The following is a 26,333-nucleotide window of genomic DNA, read 5'->3' as shown; positions in this document are numbered from 1 at the left end:
AATAATATTTTATAATGGAATGTAAGCTTCCATTATAAACTCTTAACAACTTTAATAATACATTTACAACTATAAAACAATACAACAGTTGTCAACTACAATATGTCAAATATCGTTTATATATATATATATATATATATATATATATATATATATATATATATATATATATATGAGCACTTTTAAAAAAAATGTTTTACGTCTTCATTTATCTTCATGCACTATAGAGAGTTACACCTCCATATTGAAGAAAAAAGTTTAAGAATCTGTCTTCATATGTTCATATTTTAAAACAAAATCCTAAAAGAAAATCTGCATAATATGATGACGTTATCTACGTCATGCCTCTTTGCTCCGCCCCTGGTTAAGACTAATGATTCTATTTTATAAATGATTCACATTGCGTGGATTTTGATTCATTTGATTCATTGAGAAGCGGTTTCTTTATGGCGCGAGTGTTCATTGTGTTATATTTTCTAAAAAGAAGTTATTCATATGTTGAGATGCGAACAACGTAAACATCAAGTCTTCTTTTTTTAGTCTCAGTTCGTTCGAGCCCGTGAATCGCTTCACTCGACCAATTTAAAAGAGTCGTTCATAAAGAACCGATTCGTTTGTGAATCGTTCGTACTTAGCAGTAGCGCCAAATTAAATTTAGTTCGAGAGACGAAGAGAAGCAATGAGCAATTTCTTTACCTTCCCTCACTGGTTTTACAGGGTTTAAAATGTAAAAAAGAAAGAAAGAAAGAAAGAAGGAAAGTAAGAAAGAAAGAAAGAGAAAGCGTTTGTTTTGTTTGGTGGAAGTATGCTACGTGTTTGGGATTGAAGTGTGTGGAAAGAGCGGAAATGGCAACCGGGAGCGGAGAGCGCGTGAAAGCGAGCGCCTACATCCCCGTGTCCATCACCGCCAGTCTGCTGCTGGTGACCTCCACCTTCTTCTTCACCTTCACGTGAGTCAGTGCAGCTGTTCATGGTGCAGAGTGCAGTGAGACTTCAGGGTACACTATGCTGGCATACAGTGTGTACAGTCACTGACACTGTGTGCACACTGTAACACATTTACTGTAATTTACTGCCAAGTTTTACTTACCAGCAGAAATACTGTAAAAATCTGCAGTAAACAGCTGTGAAACATATGTACAGTAAAGTACCTTAATATCTTCCAGGGTATAAATTAACACATAATCCTGTACATTTGCTCATTGATGCTTTAAAAAAAGTGACACTTGATGCAGGACACATCTGAGCTGAAGGTTAAAGGTCTTGCTCAAGGACCCAGCCATGGAGTTTTGCAGTTCTGGGATTTGAACCCACAACCATCTGATCTGTAACTCAGAGCCTTAACCACTGAAACACTACAGCTAGCTCAACTAGCTTGCACTGATTCATATCTGCCAAATATATAATCATTATATTTATTTTTATTAAAGTTTTTATTCCTGAACATTACATTCACAAACCTCTTCACAACACTTTGCACAAAATTTGTCTCCTAATTTATTTTACGATTCAAGCTGACATTATGTATACTTTTTTTTAAGTTATAAAGCTTTAATACAATTTAATTCAATGGTCTATAATATAATATAATATAATATAATATAATATAATATAATTATTACAGTAATATATTAATATTACATATAATACTAATAAAAAATAATAGTTAAGACCCTGTGTTAAGACTCTGACCTGCTGCAGTTGCAATGTAGCATGTTATAGTCAGCTCCAGAAGTATTAGCACCCCTGGTAACCAAGATTTAAAAAAATATTATAGAAAAAGTCTTTAAAATGAAAGGTTAGATTTCTTATATTTTCAATGTAACCTAATTAACCACAAAGACTATATTTTTTCTTAATCTATGAATTTATTTTCCTCAAAAAAAAAAAAAAAAAAAATCAACTAATCCAGTTAATCACTATGGAGTGTCTCCTGTAGAGCAGATATATTGCACTTAAATGCTTCTATATCTGTGTGATTATGAATGAAGACAGTAGCCTAATGAAGCATGAGTGTTTGGGCATTTTGCATAAACTCTCTGTTATATAATAGATCAAATGACACACTGCATGTTGAATGGAAAAGTCGGTCCATATATGTAGCTGGCAAAAGCTTTTAGTGTTTTTAGCTCATTATGATTGCAATGCAGTTATTTAATTTTTTAAGAGATTCATTACTGTATGTAAATCTGTCATCAGGTTATAATGTGTATTCATAGGCAGTCTGCTCTGCAGAAACTAGGGCAGTGTACTACAGCCCGGAACCGATTATATCCAGCTAAAAGGATCAGTTTTTCTAGCAGATCTGCTGGTGTGAGACGCTTTACAGAATGCAAGTCACAACACTTTGCACTGAACTCGGTACTCTTACTGCAGCGCTAACTAGAAAAACATGCACTGACTTTTAATTCACAGTGTGGCCTTTAACTCAGCTAGTGTTGATGCTGTGTGAGTAGAAGGAATAAAGCAGCATTTTCTCTGTGACCTTTGCTGCCATGTTTGTCCCAGTTTGGGCTCAGCATTGCCTGATTTGTTGAAATGACTGATGGCTCCAGCAGATGGGAAGGTAGGGATTAGGATTTGCATGCAGTGCTGTTTGATTTCCCAACTTGGGGTCTCTCTGAATAAAAAAAAAAAACCCTGTGTACTAGAGTTTAGATCTCTCTGGAGATCATGTCTGTCATGTGTATTCGCTCGTCTTCAGTTCAAATGGATGCCTCATTGATACAAGACATCTTTTTCATCATATAATGATAATATTGTTAAATATATTTTAAAACATGTAGTATACATTGCAGCAGCGTTGAATTCTCAATTCTGATTGGTCAGAAGGTGTTGATGAATTTTCTATTACAGCAGTTCTGACAGTAGTTTCAACTGAAGGTTTATGTTATATGTACAGTGGAACGTAAAAAGTCTACACACCTCTGTTAAAATGCCAGGCTTCTGTGATATAAAAAAATGAGACCAAGATAAATCATGTCAGAACTTTTCCCACCTTTAATGTGACCTATAACCTGTACAACTCAATTAAAAAAATAAACTGAAATCTTTTAGGTTGGGCGAGTAAAAATAAAAAAACAAAATAATGTGGTTGCATAAGTGTGCACACCCTTAATCTAATCCTTTGTTGAAGCACCTTTTGATTTTATTACAGCACTCAGTCTTTTTGGGGATGAGTCTATCAGCATGGCACATCTTGATTTGGCAATATTCGCCCACTCTTCATTGCAGAAATGCTCAAAATCTGTCAGATTGCGAGGGCATCTCCTGTGCACGGCCCTCTTCAGATCACCCTACAGATTTTCAATCGGATTCAGGTCTGGGCTCTGGCTGGGCCATTCCAAAACTTTAATCTTCTTCTGGTGAAGCCATTCTTTTGTTGATTTGGATGTATGCTTTGGGTCGTTGTCGTGCTGAAAGATGAAGTTCTTCTTCATCTTCAGCTTTCTAGCAGAAGCCTGAAGGTTTTGTGCCAATATTGACTGGTATTTGGAACTGTTCATAATTTCCTCCACCTTGACTAAGGCCCCAGTTCCAGCTGAAGAAACACAGCCCCAAAGCATGATGCTGCCACCACCATGCTTCACTGTGGGTATGGTGTTCTTCTGGTGATGTGCAGTGTTCTTTTTGTGCCAAACATACTTTTTAGAATTATGGCCAAAAAGTTCAACCTTGGTTTCATCAGACCATAACACATATTCCAACATGCTTTTGGGAGACTTCAAATGTGTTTTTGCAAAATTTAGCCGGGCTTGGATGTTTTTCTTTGTAAGAAAAGACTTCCGTCTTGCCACCCTACCCCGTAGCCCAGACATATGTTGAATGCGGGAGATTGTCGTCACATGTACTACACAGCCAGTACTTGCCAGAAATTCCTGCAGCTTCTTTAATGTTGCTGTAGGCCTCTTGGCAGCCTCCCTGACCAGTTTTCTTCTCGTCTTTTCATCAATTTTGAGGGACGTCCAGTTCTTGGTAATGTCGCTGTTGCGCCACATTTTCTCCACTTGATGATGATGGTCTTCACTGTGTTCCATGGTATATCTAATGCCTTGGAAATTCTTTTGTACCATTTTCCTGACTGATACCTTTTAATAATCAGGTTTGATGCTCTCTGATGCTGTGGAAGCTCTCTGTGGACCGTGGCTTTTGCTGTAAGATGCGAATAAGAAAATGTCAGGAAAAGCCTACTAGAGCAGCTGAACTTTATTTGGGGTTAATCAGAGGCACTTTAAATGATGGTAGGTGTGTACTGACTCCTATTTAACATGAGTTTGAATGTGATTGCTTAATTCTGAACACAGCCACATCCCCAGTTATAAGAGGGTGTGCACACTTATGCAACCACATTATTTTGTTTTTTATTTATACTCGTGAAAACTACACTTTTTTTATATCTTCATTAAAAAAGAGAGTCAAACGGACAAAGTGATCTAGGATTGTCTGCTATTCCTGCAGCTGTGGTTTATGATATGCACATAAAAGTTGTAATAATAAAACGTGATAAGTGCGTAGGGGTATTTTAATTCTCACAAATTGCTTGTATCCTGGAGCAGTAGGCATTGGATGTTAACCTTGATGCAAATTTTGTTCTCTGACATGAATAATCCCTGGGACTTAGGGCAAGACAAGGGGGTCATACATCACTTCAGATTCCACATAACTCTCATTACAGTGTTAGATACAGTGCTTCATCTAGAGAATAAATAGTCTTGATATTCTTGGGTGTGTTCAACAAAATAATTATGCTGTCGAGAAATAACAAAATGAAAAAGATTTATTATGCTAATTTTTTTGGTCATATTACCAAGCCCAAGGTTAACATGTCCTAAATATGGAAATAATGCAGATTCTGAAACGTTTCTAAAATGTACAATTATTTCACAAAAAATACAGTAGAACAGGAAAAGTTAGTAATTAAAACAAATACATTTTTAAATGCATTTTTCACGTTTAAATTAACCTGTGTGAATTTGTAAAGAGATCCTGCTTGTGAGATCTGTTGAATCGCATTGAAATTCAGTTCAAGTTTATTGTCACACAGCAGTCTTACATTAATCCAGATGTAGATGTAGATCCCTAATGAGCAGTGGCAAGGGAAGGGCAAGGGAAAACCCCCTGAGAAAACATGAGGAAGAAACCTTAAGAGGAGACCCAAAAATGGTATATATATAACCTGATAGTGGGATTATAAATCATTACTCTTCTACAACTGTAAACTAAAGTCAAAGAGTACTAAGTGTTTTAAAGGATACTCAATATGAGCAGATTGTGAATAAGAGTCCTGGGATCTACAGTATCACTGGAGCAAGGGTGAGACTAGGGCATAAAATGCAAATCTTTAGAGTATCCATGCAGGTCTAGCAGAAAGTGCAGCAGCAGAAAGTGAGTCACAGAAAGTGAGTGAAACAATGATGGTACCTGGAACTGCATTTTTTTCAATGGCTAAAAGTAGAAAATACAGTGTTACCCAGGAGACTTCTTGATTTTGATACACAGCCCTCTCTGGAAGGGAGGAACAAGAAAGTACTTATTGTCCTTTACTCTCAGGAAAAAGCCTGTTCGGGGCCTGTAAATAAAATAACCAAGCTTCGAGCCTGAAGTGGAGCTCAGCAGACATGTGCCTTTATAGTAAGAACCCATCTGAGCAGAGCCAATCTTAGAACCTGTAGAAAGCGGTGTTTCCAAGTAGCAGTATAAAGACAATGTTAAATGCAAATCATACCACATTTTTTCTGCTGTAATGTTCCATTTTCTTCTGAAACAAGAATAAATAATGTATGGCTGAATTGTAGATTGGCTTGTAAACAGTAGGCTTTTTTTTTTTTTTTGAAAAGAACATGGTCAGAATCAGAAAGTAGTCTCACTCGTGAATATTATTATTCCCCTTTTATATCACTTTGGATGGCAGATTACAGAAAAACCTTTTTTTTTTCATCTTTTATGATGGCCTTAAAAAAAAAAGAGTGCCCCATTCAGGTATGGTACATCATTACTGTAGTACACAGCGCTTTTCCAATCTGCAGTGGCAAGCTGTTATAAAGCAACCTTTTAACACACACTCATTTATTATATTAATCTTGTGAGCTTGCCATTGAGATGGATTGTTAAGTGGCAATGTTAATTCAACTACTGAGAGCACTGGAGTCCATCTGCTCAGTATGGGTGCCACCATCACTCCTCTTTATGTAGAATTAATGTTGCTTTTTTGGTTGGAAGTGCAGTTGTCCTTAACAGACCTTCTGCCTTTGAGGCAGATACATGCATCTTCCTGAAGTCTCATTTATTAGTTAGTGTGTGTATTCATTAGGCATTATGCAAATGATTAACCTCTTAAACTCTTCTGAGCTGTCACCAGGTCTGGACTCTACTCCTTACACTCATAAATACAGACATTTCCTATAATTTCACTCTTTTTTCTATATGTTTGATGTTATGTTTTAAGATAAATAACTGAACAAGCTGAGATTTTAAGGAGTTAAACATTAGCTGTGCTATTTTACATTTGTATTTTTCAAAAAAATATTATATATTGTTTTTGTAGAAAGACATTGTGGGTTTTTTTTTTTTTTTTAGAATACAAGTTTGGTACCAACCCATCCCAAAATTACACCCATTCACTTGTAGGCTCCTATTATGATTTTCGTGATGCGTAAAGATAATCAGTGCCCTTTAGCAAGACCTTTAACCTTCGTCATTTCAGCTCTATGCTTCCTTTGAATTCTGCTTCACTTGAAATTCACTTGGGATAAAATCACTACCACCAGAATCTGCCAAATGAGTAAATATAAATTTATGTACCAAAATGCTCAGGCTTGCACACAGACAGTGAAGGAAGCTTAGATTTAAAGCTGCTCGGCTGTTTCATTAGGAGTTGAATCTCGTCAGGACATGCTGCACATAATAAACTCTCTTCGCTATCCAGATGGTCAGAAATCAATGTTGGTCCAGTCTTGTGGAGGCATCCAGAGTAATCTTTATAAGTTCTTAAAGGGAACCAGGCTTTGCACTTGTGATCTGGCTATGAATGTGAATGATATACATTGTTAGTGCCTACATTAATATACAGTGAGGGAAAATACGTTTTCAGACATTATTTAATATGCTTCCAGTGCACAAATCTGCTTTAAATTTACACAAATAAAGTCTTTTGACAGTGCACCTTGGAACTGATAGGGAATACCCTATATTAAAAAGATATATACTGTATGTATGTAAAGGTTATGTAAAAATAAATCAAGTTGTAGATATCAATGTTGCACCTGGTGCCATTATAAACGATTTTGTCAGCCAGATGTCACACAGCAACTAGCAATCATGGTGAAGGTGAAGGAGCTTTTTTTTATACAACATTGGAATGGAAAAGCCTACAGAGACATAGCAAAGTCCTTAAACATCCCCGTCAGTACAATTGCTTCGATAACATGAAGGTGGAAAGTTCATAGAACCACCTGTAGTCATACCTGGACAGGTACGTCACGCAAGATTTCACAACACGCTCTCAGACTAATGGTAAGGAAGGTGAGAAAGAAGCCAGCAGTCACTGGAAAAGAGTTGCAGGACGACCTGAAAGCAGCAGGAACAACAGTTACACAGAGAACAATAAGCAAGAAAGTAAAACCTTAAAAAAAAAAAAACCATAGTCCACTCCTAAGAACTTTTTATTTTATTCATGTACTACACAGTTTTATCAAGTTCATGCTTTTCCTTGTGACCAAATAAATTTTTCATTCTGTTTTAGGAATCCTCATCTAAAATGTTAAATAATAAAATACAAAAAAATCGCTCGAATGTGCTATGACTTGATTAATAGGTCCTGTGTTTTATGTGTTCATACAGTAACTGCTGCTTTAATAAGAAAAAGAAGAACCAACATTTTGTGAAATATTAATAATATTTGATGCAGCCTTGTTTAACAAAATAAAAACAGCTGTTGTATCAGAAAAAGAGAATGAACTAGAAATAACTAGAAATAAACTAGAAATAAAAAGACAGAATTAACTGGTGGTGAAGGTAACATATATGACCAGCAGTGCCTTGACAACACATCCTCGGTGAAGTGATTAAACTATACATAAATGCCATTAACATTAAACAGAATTCAATAGGATTTAATAAGCTCTCAGACCACTGGGAAATCGTTGGCCCTGTGCCATTGTTTACTTTCCACTATAATAAATAAAGTCTAGAGCGATGAACAGCATTAGTCGGATTTTTGACTTTATGAGGATTCATGAGGTTCAGTGGCTCATTACGTCCGTCCCCCAGATGCCAGAAGGAATCTAAATCCCAGCACAGAGCACAAGGATAGAGGAAAAAGTAATAACTCCCTAAAATGGATGAAGATGTGTGGATTATGAGATGAAAATGGTTTCATGTGGAATTTTGATTGCCAGTTTTTTTTTAATTTTTTTAATTTTTTTTTTTTTTTAAAAGATACATTGATTTCGAAATCTATCACTGGATACCACTATGTTCTCACAGTGAGTGGTGATGCTTTATGTTTTTCACATGCACATGCACATTGCCTCTGATAAGCGGCCTCCTGTGTGATCCCTGATCCTGATTCGGTAATCTGGGGATTATGGAAATGCAGCTGGCGTAGCGCAGACATTTATTTAGTCTCTACCCTATTCCCCCCCCCCCCCCCCCCCCCCCCCCTTCTGACCTCCATTCCTGAAAACAGCCACGAAAAAAAAAAAACCAGAAACAGCGTGGACAACGACGGAGCTGCTGCGTCCTGTGGTTCCTGGCACTAAATGGACACTTTGTGGAGCTGGATGATCTGAGATTGTCTTATAATCATATCATGCTTCTCATATTCTATTATTTCATCTCAATTTTATTCAGCTTTATTTGTGTAACACTTTTAAGAGTAGTCACAAAGCAGCTTCACAGAATTCCTGGATATAGATTTAGATCCATAATGTACAAATGAGAGGTGCTATAAGGACGACATGAAAAAGAAGCCCGGAGAGACTCAAAATGGAACCCATCCTCTTCAGGGCGACACCACACCGGATAGTGGGATTATTAATCTTTACTTTTCTATAACGTAAAATTATATATAATATAAAGTCAGAAGGTACTTTGTGTGCTGAAAGGTTGCTCAGTGTGAGCATATTGTGAATAAAAGTCCTGGAATGAGTACAGGACTGTCTTTATGATTACAGCAGCATTTCTTAGGTACAAGTCTACAGTATTGAGGTGAGATTATCCACTGAAGCAAAGGTGGGATTTAGGAACAAAATATTTTTGGCAAGTGCAAATCTTTAGTGGGACCATTAACACTTTACTTCAGTACATGGCACTAAAATATTTTACTTGGCAGCAGATTATCCTCTATTGGACATTATTTATTAAACCTAGTTGTGCACCTTGACATTAAAACCTGTTGTCCTCCATTCTGTAATTAGTACACACAGATCTATATAATCCTGATTTTTTAAAAAAAAAAAAGTGTGTGCATTTGATCTGCCACACCATCAGTTGTCGAGTGGATTCGTGATTACCTTTCCATTTAATCTTCTTCTGCCATTGAATTGCCCCCTCCTCTAATCCTATTTTTTTTTTCATCCACCCTTTCATCTTTATCTACACTTTCATCTTCATACCCTGAACATATATTGTACCCACAGGCTCTAAGAGCAGATGAAGTGTTAGATGGCTAGAAATATTTCACCATCATCTGATCAAAAGAAAGATCATCTGATTCAAATGTAAGCGGCGTATTCGTGATTGTCCCTAGATGATGCCGCTGCACACCTCGTCACATGGCACTGAAGTAGCCATCAAGGAACACTTGTCTGTAATTGTAAGCACAACTCCATTCTTCTCGTGTCTCGCAGGTGTCCTTGGCTCGCTGAGAATGTGTCTCTTGCTTTCCCTCCATGCGTCGGCATCACATTCCTTTTTGTCCTGGCAAACTTCACCATGGCAACGTTCACAGATGCCGGCGTGCTGCCAAGGGGTCAGGAGAATTCAGTTTACCAGATCACGTTAACGTGCATTTAAAAAGGGTGTTATGATTAACAAAAATGCATGAGGCTGATGATATTTATTTTATGAAAACTCACTATATCACTGCTGTTTCTCTCAAAGCTAACGAGGATGAAGATAAGGATGAAGACTCGCGTGCACCCCTCTATAAGGACGTGGAGGTCCGGGGAATCCAATTTCGGATGAAGTGGTGTGCCTCCTGCAACTTCTACAGACCCCCTCGCTGCTCCCACTGTAGTGTGTGTGACCACTGTGTGGAGGTGAGTGGTCTATGTGTGTGTGTGTGTGTGTGTGTGTGTGTGTGGACAGTCTTTGTACATACATACCCTTCATTTTTTAGTGTAACAACTTGGAATTGAAATAGGGTGCCAGGCAAGCTCAGTTGGTAGAGCATGAGACTCTTGAGCTCAGAATCATGGGTTCGAGCTCCACACTGGGTGCCAACCCCAGCCACTGTGGGTGCATAGGGTAGTGCAAGCCTGGATAAAAGGGGAGGGTTGCGTCAGGAAGGGAATCCGGCGTAAAACCTGTGCTAAATCAATAGGTGGACAATGGAAGGTGATCCATTGTGGCGACCCCTAAATGGAGCAGCTGAAAGAACAACAACAACCTGGAACTGAAATGGACTTATATGTCATGAATCTACACAAAATTGTCCATAATACTGAAGGGGGCAGGGGTAGTAAAAGTTGTGATTACGTAAGTATTCACTCCCGTTTGTGAGCAACCCCTGAATTAGTTTAGGTGCAACAACTTACCATCAGAGGTCACGTTATTATTTGAATGGAGTGCAGTTAAAGTTCTTTAAATACATCTGTTCCTGGAAAGCCCCAGTAATTGTTAGAGAACATACCTAAACAGCATCGTGAAGACCAAGGTGCTATAAAACTGGTCCTGGACAAAGTACTGGAAACATATCAATCTGGGTTTTTAAAAATTATCCCAAACTTTGAACATCCTGCCAATCACTCCAGTCCATTAATCCTATCCTTTCTGTCTTTCCTTAATTTAAACACATTATTAAAAATGGAAAGTACATTGTATGGCACAACAGTGACTCTACCTAGAGGAAGCCGTTCACCAAAACTCAGTGAACGGGTGAAGACGGAGCTAGTCATAGAAGTAAGGTTGTAATAGTTCAAAAAATGTGGAAAAGTTCAAGGGGGGTGAATACTTATGCAAGGCAACATATGTGCAGGAATGAGAGAGGCAGACAAGCAGGTTAAGCCACTTTGCCATTATCATTTTGTTCCTTTTTAGATAGAATCTGCACACAGTCAGCTGTATTTAGGAAGCCAACCCAGTATTATACATTGTGTGCTATTCATTAGCTGGCGTTTGCTCAGAAAAAAAAAAAAACTGCTGCTGCTTAAAATTCCTCACAGCAGCCTGCTGTTTGCCTGCATTAGAAATGCAAAATAAGTGAGAAACTGATTGCAAATACAATTAGCTTAGCATTATTATAATAAGTCTATTTCCGCTTTTATGACAGCATCCAATGAACATGAAATTTTGCTGTGTTTGTAATTGTCTTTCATTTACATTGTCATGCTTGGATATGACATTGGATTCTCAAGTCTGGGTAAATGTTTGCTAAATAAATTATTCCCAGGACTTTGACCATCATTGCCCCTGGGTGAACAACTGCATCGGGAGACGAAACTACCGTTTCTTCTTCCTCTTCCTGCTGTCTCTCAGTGTGCACATGGTGGCCATTTTCTCTGGGGGTCTCCTGTTTGTACTGGACCACCTGGAAGCCCTGTGGGACCTACGGGCAACCATCACGTATCCTGACTCCATACAGCTCCATGAGTTAATGATCTTTTTCTGAATGTAACAGATGAACATTTAAGCAAACGGCACCATTCTGTATTCATAACACACTGGTTTAACTGTTAATACACCCAATTAAGCTCCCAGGATCCATCTGTGCATCCAGACTTACACTATTCACACTTTAATTACATGAATTTCCAGTTTGTTTCACTTATAATTTAGTAGTTAATGAGTAAAGATAGCATAATAATAATAATATGAATTCATATTATAACTGAATGATGATGTGAGATTTTAAAGGGTTAAATGATAACTGTTACCCACCTGTGTTTGAAAAGTTTGAAAACTTTAATGCCAAAAAATAGTCTAATCAACCTAATGAAGTAAGTTTGAATTGAAAATTGACTAGCTGACTTTGCTAGCTAGCAAACCTATCTAACAATGCTTTAATTAATGCTAGACAACCCATGAAGAAGTTAATGTCTGGTACTTGTGTAACTTTTAAACAGTTACTTAGCTTTAAAGCTGAACATTTAAAACTAAATCTTTTACGTAGGTCCTCACAAGTGAAACACAGCAAAATGTGGCACATCTAACATTTTCTTGAAGATATAGTACAAAGTGGCTTCACATTCTCTGCAGAGAATTACATCATCAGTCATCTAGGCCTCTCATATGTACTATCTGTGTTTGGACCTCTCTGAAATTAAGCAATCATACCATCACTCTAATCTGCCATATTAGTTCCATTTGGATCATTTCTCCAGTTATGTGAGTTGCTCCTTGACATCACTGGGTCAGTCTGTCCATCATGAGTATGTCAGGCCTTTTTTTCATCCCCGTAATGGGATTCGCATGCTTCCATATGGTCCTGGTAGCAACAGGACGAACCACAAATGAACAGGTGAGACGAGCGAATGTGTGATCATTCACCTGAAAACCTAAGAACTTAAGATAATAGTTTGATCTTAAGAAATGGCAGGTTTCCAAGATCTTGGCAAGAGATGCACTGTTGCCTAGATACTAAAAATTGGTCTTCATTACAGGTGACTAGAAAGTTCCAAGGAGGAGCAAATCCCTTTACACGTGGCTGCTGTGGCAATGTGGAGTTTGTTCTGTGTAGTCCAATTACTCCAAGGTACAACACTGTCCTCATGTGGGTCTGTAGTGTCCAGTACATTTTTGGTAATGTGTCATGCTGTAAATTTGCATTTTCTGCCTCTTTTCCCTGGCAGATACACCAGGAAGTTGGGAAACAAGCAGATTGTCCATATACAACCACCATTCCAAACACCAGAGTCCCTCAAAATGTCACCCATGAAAGTTGAAGACAATGGGATGCAAACTGAAATGCTTTCCGTCAAAGTAACGCACATTCCCTATCCTATTTTAATGTACCATTTAAAAAAAATGAAATTGAGCTTGAGTAACCCAATGAGCCACATTAGAAATATGAGTGGGCAACTATGTGAATTGAAACCCCTAATTTAACAGATATTTACCACCTCTCTTTTTGTCTTCTCAAATTACACCTTATAAGTTAGTGAAGAGCCTATTTAAAGACTTTAATCAAGGCATGCGAATGTGACATGAACATTAACCATCTGCCCAGTTGCTTTTGCTTCCTCTGTAACTGCAAGAGAGAGATATCGCAGTGTCTGTGATGGTGCCTTAACTGTAGAAGTGAAGGCCCATTTACTATTCTGACACTTATAATGGATAGGTCCATGTTTGTCCTCTGCTAGAGACAGTCTGCAGGAGAACGGGATGAGTGTAAACAGCTGAACACACCGCCCCCTATGCCACCCAAACCCAACCCGGTTCTGCTCAAGAGCCACGTTGCTACGGTGCAAGGTGGAAATTCATGTCTCTTTTGCATCCTTGATAATCAATGTGAAATATGGTGATGTTTTGGAATGCAAGCCTAAACTTCCTACTGGAGTTACAATAGAAAGTCACAAATGTGTTTTTCTGCATTAGAGAGCTTACTGCAATCCAAAACTGCAGTGCCGTCTGCCCAGAGCACCATCGGTCAGATCGTAGAGTCGCCTTCCAGGCTGCATTATCAAGTTCCTAGGGAGCAGGTGAGTGGACAATAGGGCTGAAGTCAAGAAATCTAAGGTTGAGAGAAAAAAACAAGACTGGACAGAGTCGAGATTGAGTCCAAATGTGAGGAAGACCATTCAAGACCAGGATAGACAAATACTGAGTCTGCTTCAAGACCAGACTTTAAAAGAATTGCTCTGGCAACCAGGGCAGTGCTAGCTCAGGGGTTGACTGATTGGAAGCTTGTAAGTTTAAATCCTGATGCTGCCAATTTGCCAGTTTTGGGTCCTTGACCAAGTTCCCTTCAAGACCAGGCCTTAAAAGAAAAGTTCAAGCATCCAGGGAACTGGTAGCTTGTAGTCAATAGTCATTAAGCAATTCCTTAACCCTCAACTGCTCAGTTGTACCATGTCTCAGTCGAAAGTCACTTTGGATAATGTGTTAAAGTGAATAAATGTAAATGGTTTTAACCTTATCTTTACCTACCACATTTGTTACATATGTGTGATTGCCACAAACAGTCAACATTTTTCCATGCACAGAAAAAATCTACAAACAGTCTATTAAAGAACCAAGGAACATTTTAAAACCTCATACCTGGGGTAATTTTTGATCCTGGTGCCATCAATTCATGTTTTCAAGTGCAAGAACTTCTACTAATTCAAGGCCATTTCTTTCTTTTCATCACATCGTCCTTGTTTAATTCCAGTTTAAGGCCTTTTATTTGATTTTAAAGCATTTCATGGATGTACTTTATTACTGACATGCACAGACTATATTATGGCCCCATACACTTTTGAGCTACATTGACTATGTATATCCCTCATTCACTTTGTTCAATGAATTTGAACATATAAAAGGATATCACCATTGGTTGAGTGGGGGTATTTAGGGCAGTTACATTTGGTCAAGTAAAACATCCATAACAAAACATAATACAGTAAATCTGGAAGTTAGAGATATATGTAAAGACAAATGTTGCTCTTTAATGATGCTAGAGGCCAAATAAATCATAAATGTCCTAGCCTGATACAAGTTTTACACAAGACACAAACTGTGGGCCTGATTATTACAACCTCTTCTTGCTAAATTCTGTGTTTATTTAGATGGACTGTACGAAGAACCACCAGCTCCACATGAGTGGTTTTGCCAAGGATCCATTTTTTGAATCTGGAATGGGGCAAATGGAATCTGGAATGGGGCAGACTCCTATCTCTACCCACCTGGCCCTGCAGTCCAGCACACTTCCCGGGAACAAATTCATGCTGAACTCCCACTCCCTCACTTTGAAACACACTCGCTGCAGAGGAGACCGAGCCCATCAGTGTCCCGATTCTGTGGCATCTTCCTCCAACCAGGGCATCCTCAGCCTCTCCTATGACAGCCTCCTCAGCCCAGCACAACGCGGGCCCCTCAGAGTGAACTACCTGCCTCCTTTCCTTCCCTTAGATCTGGGTCTGGCTATCAGGTGCCCAGCAGATGCCCAGCATGCACCCTCCCGTACCTGCAGCCCGGGTTTCACTGGCATGAGCAGGCAGTCTCCCGTGCACTATGACAGCCTTTCCAAACCTACCATGAGCTCTATCCCGGAACGCCACGAACTGGAGGAGCGAGAAAAGCAGCCGTCTTTGTTTCCCTTTCAGGATATGTCTGTTTACGACATGCCAAGTGGGCGCCTATCCCGGAGGCCCACTCCCCCCGCCTATGGCTCTCGAGAGTTCCTCATGAGCAGTGCAGCTTACGGCTACGCCTCCTCGCTCCAGCGGGCATCTAGAACTTCCAGCTCGTCCATGCATGCCAATATGGCCCACCAGAGTCGCTCACTCTCGCCCTCGGCCTGTAGTACTCTGGAGCCCTGTGCTCAGCACTCAACCTCATCTATTCCCTGCCCGATGCCCAGCTCCTCCTACACAGCGCAGAAAGCTCTGGCTTTAATCATTACCTCAGAGAGAAAAGACACAGGTCTGTAGTATGAGTTGCTGATTCTCCCAGTCTGTGTAAAGATCATATTTATGATGAAGAAAGTCCCATTTATCATTGTTTAATTTCACATGCTCCTATTGATCCATAAATTCAACTTTTTTACAGATTTATTATATAAAGCAATTCAACTTTTTCATATTGGTTACCAATGCTTCCCATTAGCAGAAAAACATATAAGCTTCATTGATAGACATGTAACAGTTGCTGTTTGTTCTTCTCTGACAGGAAGTGAAGAACAGTTTCATGCTATATGATGAATACATTTTAGTAGTTAAACGTGCTCAGTGTAATTTGTTGTTTTTTGCTTCTTTTATGTTTTAAAGCTACTCTCCATGAATGTTAAGTTAGAACACGTTCTGTAAATTTTGCCAAAATTCTTATGACATTTTTGTAGCTGTCAATAAAATATCTACTCAGAGATTAAACTCTGGTCTCTGTGGCATCCCAGGCTCTGCAAAAAGGAGATAAAATTAATGTGGATTAGCAACATCCAAACAATCAGGACAAAAAGGCATCTCTCAAAATTGCCTGTCAAATATATTGGCTGTTAATTCAGAAAGCTCTTGCAGTAGCATCGAGGCATTGCACATGCATGTGACTTTGAAGAGAACTGAAGGAAGGAGCTGCATTTGTTTGAAATTTGGATGTCAAAACAGCTAGCTTCATCAACTAACTTCTGTGAAAATTACTAGCTATATGTTTTTTTAAGTCAGAGGTTCTTAGCCTTCTCCCTACACATTTTAGTGTTTTCCCTAAATTATTCAGAAGCATGGAAGTAGCTGAGCTATTTGCATAGCTAAAATGCGTATTTTTTCCAGTAACGAGCTACTTATTTCACCAAGTAGCTACACCAAATAGCTACATTGCATTTTTGCTTTTCACAAAATTCAAATTGTTCATTTTCAAAGTTCAAATTGTAAGGCCACCATCCTGCTTCCGCCCTGCTTATCCTGTCCACGACAATATATATATATATTTTTAAATTCTTCAATGTTTTCTGAAATTGCATATCATTTATTAGCCTTTGCATGGTTAGAGCTCCCTCTTCTGTTCATGGGAAGAAGTAAATGTTGATTATGGCTTATTCTTTTAGGAAGCAGGATGCTCTTTAGTACAGAATAATACTCATTATTAGTCTTGATGTATATTTTGTTCAATTACGTCTCATATACCATATATTACTATTATGTCTAATGATGATCCATCATCTTGCAATAAGGGCTGCCAGCTGTTGGAAGATAGTATTGCAAAGAAGACATTAGCTCATTTTTAAATGTGGTTTTGACGTACCAGTGGTATTTGTCATTATAAAGCTTGGCATTCATCTGCATGATATAAAAAAGACCCATTGTTTCTCCAGTAAGCACCGGTTACAGACAAAAAAGCTTTAGGTCTTGATCATAGATTCTTGTCTCAGCTTCATTGTTATTGGTAGATTTTAAAATTATTCAATCTAAATCGTATTTACCATGGCTTAGCTGTCAAGAAACTGCCATTCTTTAAATTGACTATTTCCTTGCATGTGCAAATACACAGATGCAATTTCCCAGTATGTCTTTCATCTCTGTAATCCAAAATCTATCCAAAGACAAAACAGAGTGCTCTGAGAAGCTGGAGCAGCATACACAGTAATAAAAAGACTAGAACTAATTAGTCTGTATGCGGGCACTACAGAATCTCTTTTTTTTTTACTCAAAGAAAGAAAAAATGTCCTGGCCATATATATTGTACACAAGTATCTGTGGTTCTTATTATATAAAGCCATAGATGTCATATTCCAGTTCTGGAGAGCCAGAGTTTAGCATTAGTATTCTACCACCCTGTAACTTGGCTCATTAGAAAGGCTTTCATAAACTGAATTTGATATAAAATATTCTGCTGAGATTTTGCCCTTTGGCGTTTGGTAGAACTAGTTAGATAGATATATACATATGCACTAAATGGAAGGGGTCAATAGTTAGGATAAAACTAGACATTAAATGAGGTCATAGAATGCAGTGTTTTTCAGCTAAAGCCAGTTCAGACTTGGTAATTAGCTGATGAGATCAATCGGATATGGCAACAAGGAAAACACTAAACTGTGCAAGATAGATGCACCACGACCAGGATTAAGAATCTCTCATATATGGAATGACTTCGGAAATTAGTGTGATGGTTCTCGCTGGTGTTCTGAAATCATCTGAATACTGTAGCATCTAGAGCCGGCTTTCACTGTATGATTATCAGGATGATTTTGCTGACAAAAATCGTACATTGTAAGAGAATTCTTTGGTCATGAGATAAGTTCAGTGGTGTTAGAGTGTATAATGTGATGGCCAATTTAGTGCCATTTTGAAGTTCTGGCAGGGTCAGAAATGTGCTATTAAAATTTCACAGTGTCGCTCCCGAGTGGAGCAACAGAAAAGTGTTTGCTCTGACATTGGAAGATTGCACGCTTGAATCCTGACAATGCTGCATCCATCCATGGCCAAGAGTCAAGAGAGCAAAAACTGGCCATGCTCTCTGGGTAGCAGAGCTGACACTAGCCAATCGCAGGCAACTATCAGCATATGTATGCAGAAGAGGGCAAATAGCACTTTCCCCTGAGTGTATAACACTGCCCAGTGATGTAGCATGAGCAGCAGTTCAAGATGCAGTTGCTCTTCCCAATTGGTACTTGGTAGTCATATGATAGGGGAGAGTTAGCCACCAAAATGAGGACTGCATAGGATTATCTGAAATTTATTGGACTGCTACCAAAAGGGTAATGGCAATGGCAAAATATAAATGAAACATGCTAACAGTCAATTTTCTTTAACTGCAGGTCTATCATTAGAGGATCTTCCATAGAGAACACATGTTATCTCACAGTTTGTTATAGAATTTGGCCAAGATTTTATTGGGTTCGTCCAGTACAGTGTGACGAGTATTAAACTTAAAAGACTGCTGAACTTGCACAGTGTAAATGGCCAAAATGAGTGTGAGTACAGACCCTTACCTAAATGACATAAGCAATAATTGTGGAACTGAAAAAAGTGCAGAGGGAGTTCTGGGTGTCTTAGTGCTAAAGAGCCAGATCTGCCACAAAAGATTCTTGGGCAGGAGTTGTTACTCTAGTACTAGAGAAGAGAAGAAGGTGATGGGTGTAGAAATTTCGAAGGTCACGGAGCAAGAGAGATTTGTAGGATGTTACCTAGGAAGAAAGTGGAGCTAAAGGCATGTTCCTTCTCCTAAAGTGTGTGGTATGCCTTATAATTTCTCCTCACTATCTGTGGATAGTGGCTTTGGATCTACAGCAATTTGAACAGTTAAGACATTAACTGTCAGACGTTAACACGTCAGAAGGCGGGAGAGCGCACAGCATTGCTTAAACCACCTTTGATCAAATATTAAAAGCAGCAGGCTCACTCGCAGCCTGTTATCTGCACATTCAAGATGCTGTTTTTTTAGGGGAGCCAGTCTGATGTGAGGCGAAGAGTGAGCGCCAGGCCTGTGGTGGAATGATAATGAAAGGAACTGCTGGAGCTCAGAGCAGGCTGAGGTTGGAGAAGTATTAGCATGCTCAGCCCTACATAATAGGTGACAGTGGCACTGTGCCTTTAATTGCTGGTGCTGTTGGGCCACGTTGGAGTGTTATTTCAATGCATACGTGCTGCACATGCACAGCAAATCCCCGGTGATAAATTAACAGCTACAATGCTGAATTAACACCTCCGGCGTTCGTTTCATTCCAACTGGACACAAATGAACAGTGTGAGAGTTCATTGAACATTGCAAATTTTGCTGTGTGGTTAGGGGATTGTGCCGAAAATTAATTACTCTACTGTGGTCTTAATTATTACATAAATGTTTCCAAGACAGTCCTAAAGGACACTGTGCTGAGTATCCACATGTTTTTTCCCAGCACATCTTAACAAGGAAACGCTGACTGCCTTGCTCTTTGTTTTGGAATAATGTTGGAGTGGGACCAAATATATGAATTGGATGACGGTTCTTAAGGACTGATTTGCTCTGTATCAGGAAAACAGTAAGCCCTGGCTTAATTATTCACTGCACTGTAAAGACCATGAGGCACTGATGTCAGCAAAAATAATTTTAGAAATTTATAAATTTGGAGAGGACAGCTCTCCAGTGACTAAACAAATTTGAAGTAATTTTTTTAAGGGTTTTTAATAACAGCAGCTATGACAGTAGTTCTGGCTGCAAGAGAAATTGCAGGTTTACATTAATGCACATGTTCTAATATGTTATTGTTTCTACATGCTTCAGGATATACTCAGCATAACCTAAAGCTGATAATAAACATTATTAAACGTGTAGAAAAAATGTATAATAGTTGATACGGTAATGTTTTCTGTCAGGAGATGTTTATTTAATTTATGGAAGGAGTCTCCAGTGCAAGTGTTTTGTAACAGTCAGTAGGTTTTCCACCATGGTAAACTCTTTAAGACAGAGAACTTTGTGCTTTGAAGTTTCTCAGTAACATGTTTTTTTGTCTTATTAACTTCAAGATAGAAGAAATAATGGAGGTTTGTGAGGGAATTACTATGTCTATAACTTCCTGTCTATGTTCCACAACGTTAAATTTAAATATAAAGCATTAAAAAGTATGACATTCTTTAATAAATAACAAATTATAATCATTGGCAAATAGCTGTGACATAAGAGGAATAAGACACCTCAGGACATTGTAGGAAAACAATCAGCTCTGGGGTGGTAACACTATCTACACCAGCCCATCATTGATTATTTTCCTATAACAGCATGCCCCATTGTGTTTTATTCCTTAAATATCAAGTTGTCATTACATGTAAAGAGTTTCTTTCTCACACACACTCCCCTTCTCCCTTTAATTAAATTGCAGGAGCATCAGGGTCATCTCTGTCTAGCTGAATTCGTTCTTCAGTGTTGATGATGAAATGCCTCCTACAGCGTCAGCTGACAGAAAAAAAGCCGATAAATCATCATCACCGGTAGCTCCTCTACAGGGAACATTGTCTTACATCTATTATTAATCACAATTCAGGGAGAATCTACCCCATTCATTATTCATCATAAAGGTTGCACTGGGCTACTCATCCAGCGGTGCACCACCCGAGGGGAAGACTATTCCACGAGTGTCTTTAGCCTCTTATTCTCTGTGATGGTGTCTGATGAAGCTCGTTCTCTATTATGAGTCAACTACTTTACCTTGATCATGACTTAACCCTTGTGCTCTGTTCAGGTCAAAATGAACCTTTTTCATTTTTCAAGGGGGCCATATAATTAATACCTGAATCATATTTGCTATTTTGGGATTAAACCTTTTACTGTACTATGCTAACATTGTTCATTATTTTAAAAAATGACCCCCTGGGCAGTGCAGTCCATTTATGGAAGCTATTCCGCCTACAACAGTTTAATGCACACAATCATGTTAAAGTGTTATGTTAAAGTGATCAGAATTGCTGTTACACCAGACAGCAAGCTAGCTAAAGCATTTTAGTTCTTCTGAGTTAATTTCATAATTTCTGACAAACCTAGCACTTTGCTAAGCACATTTCAGCCTAATCTGGTTTTAAACCTTTATGGTTTTAAAGACAAACCAGTTCCTACTACATTAGATCCGAGAGCAAACCTGCAAACCATAAATAGTCTATTTCCTTCTAACAGTTAATGTTCTTAGAGGCACCATCAGTACTATTCTAACTAGCATCAAGTTAAATTTTGACTATATTTTTGTCCACGATTTAACAGGTTTGAACAAACAACACTAGAACATAAACCTCTGACTTTTGTACTAATATTCTAGTTAAAGGGCTGACCCATGGCAAAATTTGTAAAGTTGGAATGCAGGAGTTTCATTTCAAGCTGGACAAACTATGTTTTATTCGAAGATTAAAACTGGCATATTATTTCTATTTTGCTGTATACTTAGCTGACATGGTGGCTGTTACACACTCTTAGGAAAAAGGGGTCATCAATGGTTCTTTGCAAAGTCCCGGGTTCTTAGATTCCTAACTGTTTTTATAGGAAAACCCTCTGGATCTACATAGAACCTTTTTCATTTCCTCCAGAGGGACAAACCAGTGGTAGATTTAACCTTTAATAGTATACGCCTCACATCATCATCATCCACTCATCATATATTCATCATCCATTCTGTTCTGGATTATTCCAGACTAATTTTTGGCATATAAAATTATAAAAATAGTGTATTTTTTTATTGTATACCAGAAAAATGAATAACTCACTTCTTCAGTTTGTCCTTCTAGAGGAAATCTTAACGGTTCTACGTCCAACACTAAAACAAAGGGTTTTCATACAAAGGGAAACTAAAAATCGTTAATTAGTAAAAATTAAAGATCCTTTCTCAGAGTGCAATAATTAAACATTATGTGCTTGATTTTCTATTAATATTATTTTGAGACTAAATGAGATGAAGATATATAGCATATTTAAAAATGTAATTGGATTGCTAGTGAATATAATGCTTGTGAATGATTCAGAGCCTCAATGTAGACCACAGTTAACTCCAATGTCAACTCCTTTATGTGGAGAAGAATATTGCGTACGTGTCTTGTGATGCTAGGGGGCCAAACATACATGACATATGTATTTGTCTGAGGGCTGAAAGTATTTTCTTGAGGGTGTAATGGCATGTAATGCCTGCATGAAGTCATTTGTGTGTGTGTGTGTGTGTGTGTGTATGTGTGCGTGTGTGTTGCATGGCCATGTTATATTTGGATTTGTGCAGCTTAGGGTTTTTTTTCCCAAAGAAAATAGAAAAGAACTCAAGGTAAAAGCAGAGGATTGTATTGGACAGCACCAGCTGAGCCACCCTGGCCCACCAATTGCGAGGCTAATAAATAAGGTATTATCACATAAAAGAGAAAGATGTCGAATGATGGAGCATAACATGTTTGCCATGGTAATAGATCCATTACTCTATGTGTGGGTGTCTGTTTACGGCTTTCAATGTCAGTTGATTTTTTTTAACCTTATCCCCTGTAGTTCTGTTCTCCTGCTCGGTAATTTGAACATATCTCTTTTAGGGATGTTAATATTATAAAAAAGAAGACATTTTGGGAAAAAGGAGACAGGCAGAGAAAGGAAATGAGACAGAGACAGTGTATAATCTTAATTACTATTTTGATAAGTAGCTTATTTAACATATGTGAATGTGCCATTTGAGGAGGATTAATCACCATTTGAACAGAATTAAATTACAGGCTGATTTATTCTGTTGGTGGTAATTCTTCTCTCGGGAATGGAGAAGGATGAGTAAAGGGTTATGGCTTGTGTCTTGAAAGCAAAAGTGCCTGGAAGTATGTGCAAACCATTATTTAGGCTAATCCAAGAATCAGGATTGGTACAAGGAACATGGGTCAGAAGAGACCAACACAGTGTTACAAACAAGCTTATTAACATGAAGGTCCACCCAGGAACCTTGGGGAGATGATTGACATCCAACAAACCTTCCTAAACCACATTGTGGTGATCTCCTTTGCATAACATCAGGAAGATCAAACTATACCTGTCAGAACATCATAACACCTCATCTAAGCCCTCATCATCTAACAGCTCGACAACAGCAAATCTCTGCTGGCTGATCCAACAGCTTACACTGTTGCGTGAATAAATAGCAGCAGCATGTTTGGTCTTCAATCAACCTAAACGAGCACACATGTCTCCCCTCTTCATCTCCCTCCACTGGCACCCTGTAGCTGCTCAGATCAAGTCTTTGATGCTTGCCTACGGAGTAACCATTTACTTTTATATTTATCCAAACAACTTGCAAATGAGGCAGAATCCAAGCTAAGCATGGAGCTAAGTATTTGAGAGTTATGGCTGTTGCTCAAAGGTGCAACTCTTTGTCTGTGCAAGGATTTGAACTCACAACCTTGAAGACAGTAGCACTGAACCTTACCTGCTAAACTACTACAGTTCAGCCGCCCACATGGAGTCAATCATTCTGAACACTGCTTGGTAATACCACCTCAAAACCACACTTCTATTCACTCATGGTTCTGTGATAGTAGAATGTATTGCTCAACTTCATTCAGTCTTTAGATTCACTTAGAGCATTCAAACAACCTGAAGACTCAGTTTTCCCAAGATGACTTGAACACTGAAGAAAAAACACCCTTAGAGCACTCAGGCTGATTTATTTCTGTCGAAATAGTGCTACCTTTTGCCGTGATTAATGACTTGTATAACTTGCAGTTTTCCAAGTTAGCTTTCTATGACTTGCTAGACTATAGCAGTTGTAGCCTTAATGCATGCTTGTGACTAGCAATCACTTGTTTCTTGCAGATTGACGGAAACTTCTGACTATATTTTGACTGTATTCTGTCTCACTTTTGGATAAAAACGCCTGCCAAATGTTTGAACTGCACAAACAGAAACATATTTCCTCCAAATATCTTTAAACTGAAGGGGAAATAAAGATAACAGGGAGTCCAAGCAGGAACATTTCATGACAACCTGACTGAAATAGTCTTTCACTGTGGGCTGTTCTAAAGTGACCATGACCATATGACACCTTATAATGACTACACACATCACATCAAGAACCCTAAAGGGATCCCCTTAGGTAGGTAACAGCCATTCAGTGTACAAACTGTACTGTGTGGTGTTCTCTGTGTGGCCACATGGGTGTCCACAGGTTCTCTGGTTTCCTCCCACTTCCCAAAACCTCTAAATTGTGCCTAGGTTTGAATGAGAGTGTGTGTGTGTGTGTATGTGTGTGTGGTGCCCTGCCATAGACTGATGTCCCATCCAGGGTGTATTCCCACCTCACGCCCAGATCCATTGCAGTCCTGACCAGGATAAAGTGGTTATTTTAGATGAATGAATGAATCAACCCAGTGTGTCACGTCCCATACTTGCAGACACTGGTTGCGCATCAATTAATAGCGACTTTCACTAAATAAATTGTAGCCTACCTAGTGTCTAATGTGAACTATTTAGCAACAGTGGTAGAATATAATGTTACCCAAAGTGGAAAATGACCAACAGATGCACTCATAGTTACAAGTTCATTTGTTCATTCGTTTGTATCTTCATTCATTCATCTTAACTAACTACTCTGTCCTAGTCAGGGTTGCAGTGGATCTGGAGCCTATCCTGGGAGCACCAAGGAATACACCCTGGATGGGACACCAGCCCAATGCATTGCACCATGCACATACACACATTCACAACCTCATTCACACCTAGAGGCAATTTATAGTCACCAATCCACCCACTGGCATGTTTTTGGGAGGTGGGAGGAAACTGGAGAACGTAGAGAAAACCCATGCAGACACAGGAAGAATATGCAAGAACTCTGCACATGCAGTAACCTGAGCTCAGTATTGAAGAGGGGACCCTGAGGCTGTGAGTCAGCATTGCCACCCACTGTGACACTGTGCTACCCTATATTAAGTATAATTAGCCCACTTACTGTGTGTCTAGTTACAAAGAACCTAAAATGGCTGTTGAGAGCGTGCTCTCTTTAAAGTCCTGTACATGGGCTGCAGTTATTTCATTTTCGACTGTTCTGTGAATTTCCAGTGTGCTCACCTTACTAGGTAATTCACCACTCAGAAGGATAGAGGACAGAGTTCATGCTCTGAGAAACTTTCTTGTGATATCCATATCTGATATCTGTTGCCATATCAACAGAAATAACCAAGGCTAAATTGTCACAGTAGTAATACATGATGATGCTCAAATGAACCAATAAAGAAGAAACATCATGTGGTCCATCAGACTCTTCAATTGATTGGATATCAGGCAATACATTAGCTCATATATACAATATTATACAATATATCCTAGAACATACAACAGGGTAGCATTATGCTAAAGGCACACCGGTGATGAGATCAATATTAGATAATATAATTTCATAGTGAACTGCAGAACTTTGCCAAAGTTTGTAACTTCCTTTGTCTGTTTATTGACATAACTTCAGTCACACATTTTTTTTTAAAGTGGGATTGTTAGCTTTGTGATACTCTGTGATGCTATACAAATAGAGTGTTGTCTCTGGTATATTTATTTAGACAATGACTCAATCGAAGAGCCTCCACACATCCTAAAATGCCCAATATATTCAGTAGAGCAGAACATCTTGGCATCTCAGCTGAACAGAGTAATACAATTTTGGACCTTATAACCTGGGGTTGTCTATCTCTTTAATTAGTGGACAGTATTTCTCTGTGATGGATTGAGGAGGCTTAGCTGGAGTGTGACGGTGGATTTGACTGGCTTGCTTTCATCTGTCCTTCACTCATGTGTGTTTGGTAAGGCTAAGCTTGAACTGAGCTCCCTTTCTCTATCTCTCTCCCTCTCTCACTCGCTCACACTTTCTTGCCCTCTCTCCTTCTCTCATTACTTCACTCCTCCTCTGGAGAAAGCCAGTTGAATCCACATGCATGCCTCTTTGTATCTAGCATGGAAACACCTCCTTTCTGATTAAATGTGTTGCATGCTGCCTTCTTTTTACACTAATGATGTTCCTTACGACTCACTTTAGTGATTCGATTCTTTTGAACAAAACCTGTTCAAGTGAGTCGAGCTGA

The 26,333-nt window shown here is 38.7% G+C and overlaps 1 protein-coding gene across 1 annotated transcript; it reads left to right on the top strand.

Moving 5' to 3' along the window:
* Nucleotides 1–297: 297 nt before the first annotated feature.
* On the top strand, nt 298–16,217 carry zdhhc8a (zinc finger DHHC-type palmitoyltransferase 8a). The gene is made up of 10 exons (XM_026943922.3): nt 298–950; nt 9,849–9,970; nt 10,102–10,259; nt 11,612–11,784; nt 12,577–12,679; nt 12,822–12,913; nt 13,011–13,140; nt 13,521–13,629; nt 13,756–13,859; nt 14,928–16,217. The coding sequence occupies exons 1-10, from the start codon at nt 847–849 to the stop codon at nt 15,789–15,791; spliced, it is 1,959 nt and encodes a 652-aa protein (XP_026799723.3). The 5' UTR covers nt 298–846; the 3' UTR covers nt 15,792–16,217.
* The last annotated feature ends 10,116 nt before the right edge of the window (nt 16,218–26,333 follow it).

Source organism: Pangasianodon hypophthalmus, chromosome 17 (assembly GCF_027358585.1).
Source record: "Pangasianodon hypophthalmus isolate fPanHyp1 chromosome 17, fPanHyp1.pri, whole genome shotgun sequence".
In the NCBI taxonomy this organism is placed as follows: Eukaryota; Metazoa; Chordata; class Actinopteri; order Siluriformes; family Pangasiidae; genus Pangasianodon; species Pangasianodon hypophthalmus.
This window is presented reverse-complemented; position numbering and strand designations above follow the sequence as displayed.

Excerpts from the sequence above, each read along its gene's own strand:
- zdhhc8a (XM_026943922.3), top strand. The coding sequence starts at position 847 with ATGGCAACCGGGAGCGGAGAGCGCGTGAAAGCGAGCGCCTACATCCCC. Across the intron at positions 11,785-12,576 it reads GACCTACGGGCAACCATCAC|TCTGTCCATCATGAGTATGT; the intron begins GTATCCTGACTC and ends TCACTGGGTCAG. Across the intron at positions 13,860-14,927 it reads ATCAAGTTCCTAGGGAGCAG|ATGGACTGTACGAAGAACCA; the intron begins GTGAGTGGACAA and ends GTGTTTATTTAG.